General features: G+C 34.1%; 1 protein-coding gene across 1 annotated transcript; it reads right to left on the bottom strand.

Moving 5' to 3' along the window:
- Positions 1 to 685: 685 nt before the first annotated feature.
- Positions 686 to 16089, bottom strand: LOC135671606 (uncharacterized). Its single transcript, XM_065179807.1, has 11 exons — positions 14662 to 16089; positions 13676 to 13683; positions 10933 to 11108; positions 9243 to 9303; positions 9066 to 9164; positions 8355 to 8449; positions 7999 to 8112; positions 7165 to 7232; positions 5658 to 5768; positions 1401 to 1632; positions 686 to 1000 (listed from the first exon to the last, which is right to left on the bottom strand). Exons 1-11 carry the CDS (start codon positions 15966 to 15968, stop codon positions 890 to 892), a joined length of 2382 nt encoding a protein of 793 aa, XP_065035879.1. The 5' UTR covers positions 15969 to 16089; the 3' UTR covers positions 686 to 889.
- Between the last annotated feature and the right edge of the window lie 574 nt (positions 16090 to 16663).

Genomic DNA, 16663 nt, shown 5'->3' with positions numbered 1-16663 from the left:
CAATAATACTGTGAACTTATAAGTCATCTAAAATTTACTTCCACTCGTGAGCAACCCATCTAAAATTTATGATAAATGATAATTGTAACATTGCAAGATCTCTTATAAGTTCATATTCAAAATTATTATTATTATTATTATTTTTTATTTCCTATGTAGAGTTTTAAAGCAAAGGATCATTTAGAGAAGAGTGGCAGTATGAATCATGTACCTACCTCTTCTAGTCAGGGGGTATGTCTGAAGGCATCGAAAATAATTCACCAAATTGTTCAGTCTATGATGAAACATAATAGATAGAAGGCACTCTTAATTCAAACATGACACCTATTAGCTATGCTAACCAACAAGATATCTAATCTTAAATTATTACAGAAAATAAGATGCTTGTTATATAATCCACGAAACCACCTATTTGGGCAATGTACCTTATCTAAAATATTGACACCAAGTACATCTCATGTCATATCATAAAAAAAAAAGATACTCTATGCTTAATGTATGAGGAAAAAAAATGAATATAAAAAAATGACATGAGAGATCTGTAATGAAACTAAATGTTTAATGCATCAGAGTAACAAAAAAAAATCCAAAATACCTGATTACTTAGAGACAATTTAGAGAAATTAAGAATTAAAATGCACGTAAACTAGATACTAATAAAAACGACAAGCAAGAGAATCAAGAGTTCAAGAAAACCTAATCACTTGAAAATATGAGGTCGGGACACAAGAATACTGGCCATTTAACATAGGCTTAAGAATCAAATACATCAAGACTCAATAAACTATCACTTAAGAAAATATAGTAACAACTACAAGTAGTCGGATACCACGCCTATATATATTTTACATGAATTATTAAAGAATTCAAGTGAGCGTATCATGCATCACTAATTTGGTGATAGAAAATGAACTCGAGCAAGCACATATTCTTTACCAGCAACCCATACGCCAGTTTGTGACCATTGAATATCTTCCCAATCCAGATTATCCTCCAATACCTGCAAGATAGAAACATTAGCTAGCTTGCATACTCATCCTACACGCCAATAAATTTTCTATCACCACAGACGTGAATGGTGAACTCACACCATCTAAATTGTAAGGATCAATCATAAATCCACTACAAAATGCATAACTAATCAAAGTGAAAAAAAAGGGGGAAAAAAAAGTGTTTTTCAACTGTAGTTGAAAGATCGACCTGATCTCAGAAGATGGAATGCAATTTCTCGAATATCAACTCAATCAGGTACCGTAGATGTTAAGAACTAAATTAATGCCTCCCTAACTAATTTGAGACAGAAAGGACCTTTTGCTCAGAAAGTCCATCAATCATAAATTAGAAAAGTATCTTGAATCTATCTACCACTTGTCTTAGGAAATAAAGAATCAACTGCAAACCTCAAGATGTTCCACTGGTAAGGGGATTCCAGAGGATCGCATAAGCTGCTCAGGTAAAGCTCTTTTACAGCACGACCACCGAAAAACATCAGTGATGCTCTCACGTTCTGTGGAGTTTCTGTCCCCATTTTGGACATGTGAACCATGGTTTTGTAGTTTCTCATGCTCTGACTCCATCGCTTGATATGAAGTCAACATAACAGCTTTCTCACCATTGAAACAGAGCTCGTATCTGCCAGAAGACAGTCAAGAAACAATAAAACAACTCATACAAACTTGGGAGATCTTATTAAGTGACAAGCATTGATGCTCATAGATAAAGAATTTGTACTATATAAACATCAAAGCCAAACATGTCATCTGTGTACACAAAACTGTAACCGAGACCATTGCAGGAAAACCAATAAATAACATTATCAGTGAGGACTCAGATTTCTAATGCATGACTAAGAGCATCCATGCAAATTAGGACATTGACCAGAGGTCAAACATTGATATGATCAGCTCTATAATAAGAATCTCAGACTTGCTTATTTAAAGATGGAAGCAAAATTCATAACAAAATCATTGACCAAGATAATGTTCTACATTGCTTCACAAAACTAGAGAAGAATATTGGATATTAAGCCTTATGTTCAAACACCACAACAGAAACCAAGTATTTTTGTTATTTTTTTATTGGATATCAAACTGTGAAAGCAAACAAGCCATGGCAGTCACTTCATAAAAAGGACCAAAAAATAAGATTAAGGCTATGTATGATAGGTACAACATAAAACCTGTAAGAACAAACCACGATGAAGTGTAAATAAATCAAACATATTTGCATACCATATGTTAGATACATCTCTAACATGATGTTTATCTAACTAACAAAATCCATAGACTACAATAATATATGTACGATTGTCCAACAGACCAACATAAAAAGGTGCAAGTAGCAATTGCATATACATAAAGCTTCCCAAGATATAAATGTGCATCTAAAAGGATGGTCATTATAAATGATCATCTGTTGACACAACTAAATAGTATTTATTTAACAACCTAGTAGTAACTAGCAGATGCAATTTCCACTGTCATCTGCTACATCCAGGTACCATCTTAGGAAGCACTAACTAGCCATCTTGTTATAAATCTATCGGTGGATTAACAATACTAACAACCTCATATCAAATTTGATAGCTTCATAGACAATTGTTAAACACTAAGTAAATGATTAAGACATGATGACTGCTAAACAATATTATAGCATATAACAGTTAAAACTGTAGGAGTTCTTCAAAGAATTATGTATAGAGAAGAAATAACTGAAACACGCTATACCTAAATCTGGAATTCAGACATGTGATACAAGATTACCGTTGAATTTCAGATGAGATAGAAAGATAGCTTACTGCCTCTATCACTAGCCAACTCCATGACTTCCAAAGTGTAGAGCATATGCTAAAATCAATCCTTAACTTCAACAATTTCTTGTGTTATTGTATTTATTAAACTTACATGGTAAATTGGCTTTTCTTCCATGGGAAATATTTTTTCAGCTGCGCAACCCCTTACAGAGAAACAAAACTTGAAGAAACAAACTATATTCAACAAATGGGATATGCAGATGGAACTTTCTTTTGTTTATTCTTCAGTTTTATTAGACTTGATTCACAGGTTGGATGTTTATTTCTATGCTTGTTAGTTTACAATGGAGAAGAGAGACCAAGGAAAACTTTTTATTTTTCAATCTCAATACTTCTTTGTATTGTTCTGTGCACTGTCCTTGCTTTGTATTGCTTTGTAGATAAACAAAGTGTCCAACTCATTTGGTTAAAAAACTTCTAAAACTCCTAAAGCAATAAGACTTTCTAATTAATGAGTAAATAAAATTATTATTATATAATAGTTTTACTTACAGTTCTATAATACTATCAAGACAATAGCTTTTAATTGTTGTTAGAGTTTATGCTCCTGTAATTGGACTAGATGATCAAATCAAAATCGAATTCTAGAAAAACATTCACAAAATTATTCAAGAAATATAATCAAATGCAAACTTATAATTGAAGGGGATTTGAATGATCATACAAGAAAAGAACATAGTGAATACAGTAGGAGTTTATGGGGGCTTGGATTTGAAGAGAAGATCAAAGAGAGAGAATAAGTTTAAATTTTTCTACATTCTTCGGAAAAAAGATACACATTTGATTACTTGTATAAGTGGACATAATTATAGTTAAATAGATTTATTTCATATTCAAAAGGTAGATAGCATTACATGTAATGCCTGTAAAGTTATCCCCGATGAAAGCTTAATGTAACAAAATTTTGTGAATTAGAAAATAAGGAAAACATTTAAAGTTGTGTTGATTATAGGAGAACTAAAATAATGATTCACTTTTTAAAAACTCTGGAAAAGGGTAAATGAAATTAGAGTACAATGTGAAATAGGTATTTCCAAAAAATTAAATATGGTTATATGCTCGAAAGTTTATCATATAAGCTATTTGTTTATTAAGACAATTAACAAAAAATAGAAAAAGAAAATTTTGCATACAATTTTTATTGAACAAGCCTATGATAGATGGATTTTGAAAAAGGTATAGGTACTAATTTTATTGATATCCTAAAAGATATGTATAATAAAACAGTCACCAGTGTCAAAATTATAAATTAATGCATCAAGTTTCTTATATATTAAGGATCGATTTGAAGTCCTCATCCCTTTTTATAATGGAAGAAATTACTAGCATTACATATAGGATAGACACCACATAATATATGTTCTTTATTTATGATATTGTTTTGATTGATAAGTGTTCAAGTGAAACCAATTCTGAACATATACAGACAAACCTTAGGGACTAAAAGTACACTACGTACTGCTGCTGTTGTTTACTGAAGTGACACTCCAAAAATTGTGACAGATTGATAAACAACACAAAGGACATGACTTATCCTTCATGTTATCACTGATGTGATTCCAGAACAATCAACTGAAGAAAAACATCGGAGCAAGTTCAAGTTGGCTGTGGGCCCTTGCTTATTTTCTACTCTCTTTTTTTTCAATTGGAAATCCGCATTCCTCTCTGCTTTTAACACTATTTCAATTATTCTTTGCTCCAAGACATTCCCCACCTTATATCCCAATGTTTCAATATATTACAGTTTCCTAGCTGACAACCTTCCACTGTACCTCTGAATAGAAAGCATGCACAATGATCTTCTTCCTTGGAATGTTAGACGATTGAAAATGACAGTTAGGTACATAAGGGATACTCAGCAAGAAGCTAATAACTTATGCGTGCCAATCCCATCTTTCTGAATTCTATCTCAGAACTTCCTCATCAAAATTACATTGTTCTACTCAAACCAGTTGACTCGGCATTTTCATTCTCCATACAACAAGCAATGCAAAGACCTTGCACAACTTCATGAATACCTGAACTCATCAGTTTCTACAGAAAGCATCCTATTTTGGTTCTATGGTAACAACAAAAACAAATTTTAAAAGAAATTCACTGGCAAACCTTTCTACACTCCTCTCCTTTCTAATATCCATGCTTTTACCTCACACCTCGTTGGACCAGTCCGTTGCCTCCCAATTTGAGCCCACAACTCATCCTGAGCCTTTCAAAAAGTTCTCTCAAAGCTATATAGGCACCAAGGGATCATATTTCCCTTTTAGATTATCTTAGTAAAGCTAAAGTTCTCTCATATCAAACAGCAGTTGACATAAAAGACAGTGCCGGTGCATTTGTTGTGATAACTTCAGTTAAATCACTTGACAATCTGGTGAGTTTTTTAACCACCAGGTATCATCTACTCCTCTTGTGTATAACTTATAAGCACTTGGTAGTCTGGAACATCTACCTAGCATCCTGGTCATTCTAAATCTCCACGAAGGACAACTTACCTCCTGATTCCTAATTCCTAAAGTTATACCTTATGTTAAAGTACTTCAGATTGTTGCCTCCCTAGAACTGCTTGTTTGCCAGCATCAACATCATTTCTGGTAGCTAACTAAAAGATGCTACAACTAAAGACTAGGCAGTTTCATAACAGAGAAATATTTCATGATAGTATACAAAGACTTAGTACTGATCCTAACCAACAAAGAAAAAAAATGAGGATCGGCATCATCTTACAAGTTTCATGTCTGACAGAAGATAGAAATATATCCCCAATAAGAATTTGTCCTAGCTGAGAGGAACATATAGCAACAAACAAGGCAGCATCTAAAATAAGCATTATTCAAAATGAACATACCTTCGGAAATGTGTCTCTAAATATAGAACTTCACCCTTCTTTAGTCGTGCTGAAGTAAAAAGAGGCTTTTTCAGGCCCTTATCAGCAACAACGTTAATGGTGTATTTCAGCCTGAAGCAATTAGCATGATTTATAAGTCATTCCACTCAATAAACTAAGCTAATCAACGCTGCATCATGCACTTCAGAAATCAGAAAATTAATTAATAGTGCACCCTGCTATAAAAGCATAGTGAATCAATACCATTACACGAAAAGAAGCAGAAACTTGATACAGACTCAATCAACAATGCACACAGGAAATTCTGTATCCATTGGGGCCCATCAATTTACAGCAAAAGAAAAACAGAATGACTCCAATGAAAATATAGTATAAACTAGAACCCAGAAGCACTAACACATGTTTGAATCTCAGATTTCACAAGATTCACTACAGACGTGAGAGGAAATGCATAAATCTCGTGTCACTGAAATGCTACAAATGGAGAGGCTACTCTCATAACTTGAACCTTAGTCACCTATGGCAAAACACAGTGGCAACACCAGCCTGGAAATGACCAAGGGATGGCACAAATTCCTCCCCCACATATATCTTGTGAAGGTTAAATTCAGATCAGTATGAACAGCTATTAACAATGCAATATAAACAAAGACATACCTCTAGGTAATAAGAGCGCCAATAATAACAAGTAGGTGAAGAAAATGATGCGTTTGAAGAATATCAACTGATAAACAATCAAATCAGCAGGATATGACCAAGGCTTCAAATGCCAATTGGATCACAAAATACTGACCAATATTTACTGGTTTATCCAAGGACCAAATGAGATCGCATAGGTCAATACCAATCAGAATTTGGTTTTTCTATTATTTTTCAGTGATATGGCATGGTATAGGCCAGTCATTTGATATATCATTAACACACCAATACGATTGATATGCAAATTTTTGGACAAGATTAATTGATTATGGTTCTTCCAGCAAATAAAATCCATTTGAACTGAAAGGAATGGATAATCAGACAATGTCTACTACTATGTAATTACAATAGTGTGCAAACTTATACTTTATTATTACTAGATAAATTAAACAATCTATCTGACAGTAACAAACAGCAGATAGTTCTAACTCTTAAAAGCAAGTTTACGGTTAAAGTGTATGTTTTTACTTTTTTTAACAAATTAAGTACCATATACTTAAATTCATATTTTTGAATGATTATATGACATTAACATATAGTTGTCATATGCTTATTCTTTTGCATCAACATTTCAACATAGTATAAAGTATATAGTCCATATACACAAATACTAAGTAATGCACCATCCCGTAGACATCTTTCAAGACAAACTTGATGAAAGATCACAACTTTTGCCTCAATTTGGATAATGTATAGAAGCTACAAACATTTGTTCATATGCATCAAATATATATAGATACAAATATCTAAGTACATGGTGATACAAATATCTAAGTACATGATGCCCCACATGTGAAAATACAATTACCATGGCTCATTGCAGAGATTGTATTGAATTGTAACTTCACGAACAAATCTTTGATGCCGCAAAGCATTCTGCAAAATAAAAAAAATCAAGAACCTTTTATCATCGAAAAACAAGAGAATCAAGAAAAAACAAGGTTTCAAAACAGGTCAATACTGTTTTCAATAATGTGTTGGACAGGCACAGCAGCAACATGCTGAGTATATTGATCTATACCACACGATATATATATATATATATATATATATATATATATATATATATATATATATATATATATATATATATATATATATATATATATATAATACCGAGCTATATAATCCAGTACCAATCCTTACTCAGACTAGAAAATACCAGTCCGTACATACTAGTTCGATCAATATTTGAAGCCATGAGCAGAATAAATCTTTCAGAAACCTTCAGATAATTCAATGAGGGGATCATCAATCTCATAATCTCTACATAGTGGAATAATATCAGAAACTTTAGGTAGTGCAATACATATGTGAATGAACAAGAGGCAACTAGACAAGACAGAACATTGCAAGCACCACAAATAAGAATAAAACGAAACAATGAAGTACCAAAATTAGAAAACAGGTGAAGTCACATTTGAGTTAATAATACTCATCAAGAATCAACTTCATTCAGTTATCAACATCAATCTTTTAAATAGTGGCGTCTGCAGGTCCACATACTTCTTAACATTAAAGCATTAAAAGATAACAACAATGTCAGAACTTTTTAGTCCAAAACAGCAGACATCTGTCAATAGTAATGGTTTACTTAATCAACCATGTTCAGGTTAAGTTTTAGTAGTAGCATCAAATTTACCGAAGCTGCAGCCCTGGTTGTCATTGTTCGTTCAACTGATACGGGAGCAAGAGTTGGCTCTACTGCTGATGTATGTGTAAGACGAGGCTCCAGATCAATCGTACCACCACCCTTCTGTCATTGAAGATAATCATGCATTTCAAATTTGAGATATATTCAGAAGAAAAACGCACACTAACAGTTCATTCCAGTAAATGTAAAAGAAAGTGAAAGCAGACAAAAGAGAGTAGTGAAATCATGGATGATTTTAGACATTAAATCTCTAGAGCTTATATTCTAGAACAAGACTAATAGCAACAATGACATTGTCAGTAGAACATGAACCAAGTGTAATCGAAGTTGGAAATAGTATATACCTTCACAATGCAGCATCGTTCAACTCGAAAACTACAATCGATTCCTGCCCCCCAAGCCCGTGAACGAACATTGTTTCTCAAAGTTGAAGTATAGCCTATACAAAGAAAAGAAATAAAAAACACAAAAAAATATGTGGGAGCATAGAATAGTGTAATCAGCAAACCATAATACAATAAATAAAGCCACAACTATTAAGTAAATTTCAAAAATAGTAATTTTAATCTGATAACAAAACTAGCTTATTCATACAAACAAGCGTTTACCACCAATCTAGTAATGAAATAGTAAAGCAGGTATTAGAGTGATATTGGTAGGAAATAATTATGAGTAGCACTAAACAGAAAAAAGCAGGCAACATAAGTAGGCAAAACATAATGAAATAGTTCTAGAGAGGCATGATAATGAAATAAATACAAGTAGCCATAAGGATAAAAAAATGTGCAAAAAAAAATGAATATTAACAATTCTATTCCAACTTCAGTTTGGAAAGTTATCCATAGATTTAGAACAGCAGAAACTACTTCTAGACCTAATGTACCATTCAGACTGAAACCAATATATGGATTTTGGAGATATTTCTTGCAGCATCAGATACAATGAAAAAACAATAGGAGGATATAACCCGACTAAATGACAGGGAAACTAAGAGCATCTAAATCAGACAGTACTATGACCAACAACAATGCAAAAAGTTCAGTAAATGGACTTACAATCTTCAGATGGCAAAACTCGAATTGTAGCCCGTAACTCTTGAATAGAGGATGGTGGTCGCGACGATGTTGGGGAGATATAACCAGTGTGCATTAAAACTGGCCAATAAGATCTGTATTTAAAACATCACGAAGAAAAAAAAAAGCCAAATAAACATAACAGAATAATATAGATACCAGCAACTAGATCTGAATCATTTGTGTATATATCTGTTCCCCATAACTGAGCACCTTTTACCTGCACAGGGTTGGAAACTTGTTAACAATGCACATTGAAACAATGTGCATTGAATAGGGACATATGACCACCTAGTCACGGCAGATAACATACTCAACTTGTCAGAAAAATATATGCATATATATATGAACCAAAAGGCTAGTTTACAATGATGACCAATCATATATGGAACTTATAGAAGCACTATATTGAAAATGAAATATAAAGCAAATGATGGATTCCGTAAAGAACCAACACTGAGGGAACATTACATGTTTTACTAGTAAAAATAAGCATACTTTGCTTTACCTCCTTTTTTATAAATATTATTCAAACACTTTACAATTCTATGATTACCACTCAAAGGAATACAGCAACATGGTTGCACACAAACAATTTTCTGGTTAAGAAGTAATGCAGGTTTGTGATCTTACCATGTAAGTCAACTTGGCTTATAGCCAAACTCATTATTTAAGAGTTTTCTATTCAGATAACATTTGGAAAATTTTCAATCGCTGACTTCGATGATTACCTAAGTGGTCATATGGTGCCATAACCATAGTTGTGTTCATGTTCAAGAGTGTCAGTCAAGCTTTAACGAGTCATTTATTCACCCGAAACGGGAGATCTAGATATCTTTAATGGTAAATGATGGCTGCATCTTTTTATGAGGTTGTGCCTTTGAATAGCAGGAACCAGTCTTGAATGTCTATATTTGTGTGTATATATGTATATGAAAAATACATAGTAGAGGGAACATGTACTCGAAGTATGATCACAATTTGTACAAGAGTTTAAAAGAAGTAACAAGATATAAACTGGTGGCTTGGTGCTCCTTTTCTGTTTCATCCTCTTTCTATGGTCTTCCTCTGCTCCCAGCAGCATACCTCATATTGCATATTATTATCTTCCTACTAACCTGCTATATATTCTCAAGTATTCCATTGCTTTTTAGCATTGATGGATTTTTCTATCACAGAATATTAGTTCTCTTAAAGAATAACCTTTGATAACAGAATTTACCCCTGGGAACAAGTAAAGGTTCAATTTTAGATCAATAATTATATAGTTGCTATTTAGTTGAACAGAAAACAAAATGCAGGTTTTCCATTTAACCCCTGGATCTCTTCAACAACAAGCCCTACTCTGCTTTGTGGACCCACTATACTCTGTCTTATATTAATTGATACCGAAGTTCATACTCTCATTATTAAGCAACCTTTAATTTTATTTTTCGGTTATAAACATATAATAATTTGAGGCCATATTCAAAGATTATAACCTACAGTAGTTCCATTATTTTTTGTCTAATCAATCCTAAAAAGCAATAGGGTTTGAGATAGGAACTAAAGTTCCTAATTGTAAATGCATACAAATTGAAAACATGTACATCGGAATATCTCACTAAATGTGCTTATGCATCTGTAACAAACGTAATAAGAAGGCATAAATTCAGTACAAAATGACTTTTTGTAATAATGCTGGTAGTGTTCAACAATTTTCTAGATGAATTTGTTTTAATATCTTTCTTTATAAATTCTAATTATAACTAATTAGTTTCTGATAATATTTTGAATTTAATTAATACTTGTTTGACAATGGTAACAGATAATATTGTCAAGTAAAACAATAACAAAAAAGTTTCCTTACTTGACGATTTGCAGAAGTAACATATTCTGCAGGTATTCGAATCTCCAGAATTGGTCCATTTTGCAAGGTTTTATCATTTTTTATATCCTGAGATGCTTTGAATTCCTTCCATGATTTTAGAAGTTCCTGCATACATTCACCAGCTTTATAGACAATTGCAGATGCCTCAGGTTTTCCTGCAGTAAAAGAATAGCAGATTAGAGAATACAAATAATAACTGGAGACGGACTTGCTAAGAAAAGAGTAAACCTAGGTTTTTATTCTTCTAAAACCAACCAGCATCTAACAGCTCTAAGACAAGATCAGTGATTTAAAAAGCGCTAGGCACCAAAAGGCGCCACGGACAAAAACGCCCGAGGCGCTAGACGCTCGTTCAGATGCTCGCCCGAACGAAGTGAGACGCTAAAATATAAAAATATATAATATAATTAATAAATATAATTATTTAAAATTTTAAATAAAAATATGCTATTAAATTAAGAAAATCTAACATACAAAATCACAATGTCACATTAACAAAAAGTTTCAAAATTCAAAACAATAAAATTTTACATCAAAGTCATTCATCATAATCAATATTAATAGTATTAAAATCAAAATAATATATTATTAATCTAATAAATATAAATTTTGTTACTAGTATACTGTTACTAGTATACTGTATACTGTTAACAATATACTTTCAAAAGAGGAGAAGCGAAAGAGAAGAGAAGAGTGTAAGGAAAGACCGAGGGTGCTGATTGAGAAAAACGGGAGTGGCAGCGGCAGCAGCGAGCGACGACAGTGGCAGCGGTAATAGTGGGAGCGGCGAGCGACGATAGTGGCAACGACAGCAGGGCAGCGATAAAAGCAAACAGCGGCAGCGACGAGCGACAACAGTGGCAGCGGCAGCGGTAGCGTGAACGACGAGCAGAGTTAAGGTTGGGGAAGACGCGCAGATATCGGTGCTTTAGTTGGTTCGATTGAACCAACTAAAGCACCGGAGACCGAACCAGACCTAAAACGATGGTTCGGTTGCATGGTTTAACCCAGAGCGCCTGACGCCTGGGCTCGGGCGAGCGCCCAAGCGGTGCCTCTTTGAAGCGCGTCGCCTGGAAATGAAGCGAGGCGCTCGGGCCTCGCCTCGCCTCGCCCGAGCGCCTAGGCGAGCGCCTTTTTAAATCACTGGACAAGATCAGTTCAAAGTCAGTTCTAATTCAATCTTAAGAGTAACTACCACCAAAATACATGTTAACTATGGATATACGTCTAACAAATTGACAATAATAACAAAAATAAAATGAAAAGGAACCTGTTCACAATACAGCAAATGTGGAAAAATGCCAAAATTTTGAGTGTCTTTGCATAAACGCGAGTAAAAAAGGTCAGCGATACCAATAAAGGGTTTTACCATAATCAAAGAAGAAAAGAAAGACAAATATTCTTAATGTTCAATTCTTACAAAAAATGCAACTACCAAACTCTGCTCGAGACAGAAGCTAGGTCAAGTAACATCAAAAAATGCCCATATATAATGTCCCCTCGTGATTTTATGTACTTAGACGTACATATTGCATACCACCATGCAAATGATAGTGTCTCAGATGGTCTAGATATAAATCAGAAGTATTCTAATTTTTCAGTAAAAGATACGAAATACACTATCTTGAACTGGTGAAAAGAAAAGACAAAATTTAGACAGAAAAGCCAAGACAACAAAAGATAGCAATTCAATGTCAGGAAAGAGTTACAAGTGATGTAGATGCTGAAGCACACTCAACAGATTAAGTATTTCAGACACAGCAACCTACTTAAACAGAGTACTACTAGCTGCCGAAGTTACAAAAATGTTGGAATCAGTGTAAAGATTTAGTGACTCATCTGACAAGCTGAGATCCAAACTTATCCACAGATATCAACTAAAAGGCACAACAGGAACTCTGATTTACAAGTTATAGAGCCATGAATAGATAGTTTCAGATAAATCAATGATTGTATTAGTCAAGGTGTTAGCTGATCATAATATTTGTAACATAGATCAAATCCAGAATAGAATAATTATATAACCATATACAAAGTGAAAAACTCTAAAGAAACTAGAAACTTGTAAAGATGTCCTGAAAAAACTCCAAAAGAGAATGACTCATAAGAATCACATCATCATGCAAAAGGTGACCAATTACTTCAAATATAAATTATCAAAACTATTAAGCTTTATAGCCTGTTTTGTATGGATATAAGCATGCAAAACAGATTTGAAGCATGTTTCAATCCCTGAGTAAAGTAGCAAAGAAAACATCAGTATATGTCAGAAAAAATCATCTTTAAAATACTATACATAGACCTGCAAACATGCCTTTAGCCTTTACAATATACCAAGTGCATGTACACCTGAAGATATACATCTAGCCTTTGCAAGACCAAGTACATAAAAGTAACTTCATTACCATGTTAAATATCAAACAAAATGAAGGCTTACTATCAATATTATATACTATAGATGAAGGCTTACCAGTAATGTTTTTCCATATCATGGATAATAAGTCAAAATTGATCATTATGAAAGAAAATGGAGAACATAGCCATAGACATTAGGTGTAAACAATAAATTGCAAGTTTTTCGTAGTATTGAAATGTTAGTAAGTTCTAAAGGCCAATGCATGACTCTATCCCCGCAACACATCCCTGTTTGTTCCAACTTTCAATCAGACATGTGCATCACTAAAATTTCACTAAAACCATAAAATCGAATAACATGGCTGACCTTGAGATCTGCAAGAAAAAAAACAAAGAATCAGCATATAATTGATAAAGATAAACAAATACATAAAAAACACAATATGCGTGGCAAGAAAAGAATCCAACATTTAAATTTACAGAAAAGAATCCAACATTTAAATTTACAGCTTTACCAAAAGCAAGGGAAAAATGAAGCGCTCTATATCAAAATAGAACAAGAGAAAGTACAAAGAGACCCACTATAAAAGATGCAGAGATTGAACGAGTAACTCAAAGAGTAAAAGAAGTACAACAATGTTAATAAATGAGTCCGCCACCGCCTTTAGAGGAACAAGGAAGAGGAAAAAGAGACCGAATTAAAACATTAAATAAAACCCCATTATCTAAGAAAGATTTATGCCATTAATCAGTTTGCATGAGTTCTAAAAATCAACATTTAAATATGGCTTGAACCCTAAAAAAATGTGAAAACGGAAGTAAAGAAATGTTTTAGAAGAACAAATGCAGTCTGATATTACAAATGAACACCTGAGCAAAGACAAATATGACAATCCAAATAAACTGAATTGTGACATGTAAAGCTTTCACATCCTATTTTTTTATTTCATTAAATAGGAATTGATCATCCACGGGAAAAACCACTAGTCTGAAATACTTGGCACTGCCTCCACAAGGGATTAAACCAAGAACCTCTTTAGGATGAAAAGAATCAACCACAATGTCACCGCAGAGCCGATAGTACCCATTCTAATTTATTTCCTCGAAAGGCATGGTCTAGCAATTTTGCTTGCTAATGTTCTTGGCATGATTTATCAAGTTTGCTTGACAACCTATGTGACTTGCAAAGAAACATATTCAAGTGTTTAACTAAGTTGATTTCATCTCAGGCATGCTATAGGAAAAAAAAACACAAGGCAAAGAAGGATGTTCACTAGATGTGCCAAAAGAAAATTTTCAACACACACAAACACACCATTTGAAACAAATCTATAGATATATATTCAAGCATACCCCTCATTATCACGTGCTCTTGATCGAAAGCGAGCATCACGCTGAGGTGTTTGCGTACCCCTTGGTCGCAGAAACCTCTTGCGTGGCTGAATACCCTTGTCTTTTTCTGTAACTCCATCTCCTTCTGCAAATCCATCATCCAGCTCTTTGTCATGACTCTGCTGTTCCTGTCTCTCTCCAACATCTACATCCCTTTCTCTCTTTTTCTCCTTAATGTCCTTATCATAAGCTTTCCAACTATCATCTTTTGCTCTCTTCGGTTCAAAGGCTACATTATCTTGCTCAAAATTTCTAACAGAACCATCCACAAACTCCTTTTCGTGGTGTAAATTATCCTTTTCATTCACAGCTGACAATTCTCTCTTCAAAGGATCCTTCCCATTCCATTCCTTGTCTTTCTGCACATCCTTCCTCTCCCTCTCCGATTTCTCCACATCTCTCTCTTCTCTCAGCAGATCTTTGCGATCACCACTAGCACCACTGAGCTGCATATTGTTCGGACGATCACTTCGATCCTTGTCCTTTTCACCAAAATCCCTTTCCTTCCTTTTCCTGTCCTTATCTCCACATTTTTCTTCACCTTTTAAATCGACTTTGTTCTCCCCAACAGCCTCATGAGCTTCAACAGAATCCAGATACTCAGCTGTTGATGGATCCTTCACGACTTCATCAGTGCTTTGTAAACCACTTCGAGAACCATGCCATGACTCCAAGCCATCATTTGCAGGATCATAACATCTTTTACTCCTGTGATGTTCTTTAGTATCTTTCCAAGTCAAATGAGAACTAGTTGCAGTGTAAGTATCTTTCTCAAATTTAAATTCACTCCTTAAATCACCATGACAACCCCTATCGACCCTATGTTCTTTCTCATCGCCCCTGGCATCAACTCTTGTATCATGATCGGCCTTACTGCCTTGAGGATCCGTCCTCACATCAGTGTACATGTCCCTAATATCTGCTTTTGCTTCCCGATTTTCACTCTTAACATCTCTTGCATCCTTGGAACATTTCAATTCTGACCTGTTTTCAGATGTTATTGGATTGTCTAAAGAATTTATAGAGGACACAGGCAGCCGATGGAGCAGAGATGATCTCTTATCAATATCACGTGAAGAAGGTTCTACACGTTGAATTTTTGCCAATCTTCCTTGCTGCCCATGTTCAAAGGGAAGGTGAAACTCATTACCGACTGGTTGACTCAGTTTACCAGGAGGAGTTGAGAATCTGCCAGGTTCCTCAAGTGGTCGTTTTAAAGGTGTAGAATGCCCCCCTTCCTCATGCAGCCTCTTTGGAGTCCCACTCATAATGCTTAAAGGTGTCAAAAAGAAACTGTTTCTTCAATAAAGATAGAAAAATGAAATGATATTTTCATCTGAGGATTCCAATAAGCATCTGGCAATCACCTCCTGCAGAAAAGCAGACAACACCTCCATTTAATGTCCTATCTTTTAACTAAATCCTGAGACAGCACTACCATTCAATATCATTATAATTAGTAACATTTACTTATCACACTAACTAATAACGTATATTCAATCAATCAAAGGCACACCAGACAAATAACTAAGGAAATGCCAAATTAAAATTAGCAAAAGGAAAGGATAAAGTTACATGTTGACATCACAAAGTTTCATTATAACAGTGTAGTTGTTTGTTCAAATCATAAAGTTTCATCGTATTAAAAAGATATTGAAAATATAGTAGGACCTTCAAATTGGAAAGGATTAACTTATGACACATAAAAGTGTGTTTCTGGCACCCACTTTGTCAGACACTGGTATGATTAACAAGAATTCAAGCGATCACAATCACTAGAATGGTGTAATATGTAAATTTGACCACATCAAAGGGGTTCGGTGGTTTTAGAAAGACATTTAACAAAAACGAATGGTTGGTGATTCGCTAAGTGTTTGGCAAAGTGGGTGAAAAAGGCATTTTTCCCAAACATATATGCCTGAAGTGTTATAGGCCACTTATATTTGATGGTACTACACAACGT

The sequence above is a fragment of the Musa acuminata genome, unplaced genomic scaffold (assembly GCF_036884655.1).
Source record: "Musa acuminata AAA Group cultivar baxijiao unplaced genomic scaffold, Cavendish_Baxijiao_AAA HiC_scaffold_1144, whole genome shotgun sequence".
NCBI lineage: Eukaryota > Viridiplantae > Streptophyta > Magnoliopsida > Zingiberales > Musaceae > Musa > Musa acuminata.
Note: the sequence above shows the minus strand (reverse complement) of the source record. Positions and strands in the feature narration are given on the sequence as shown.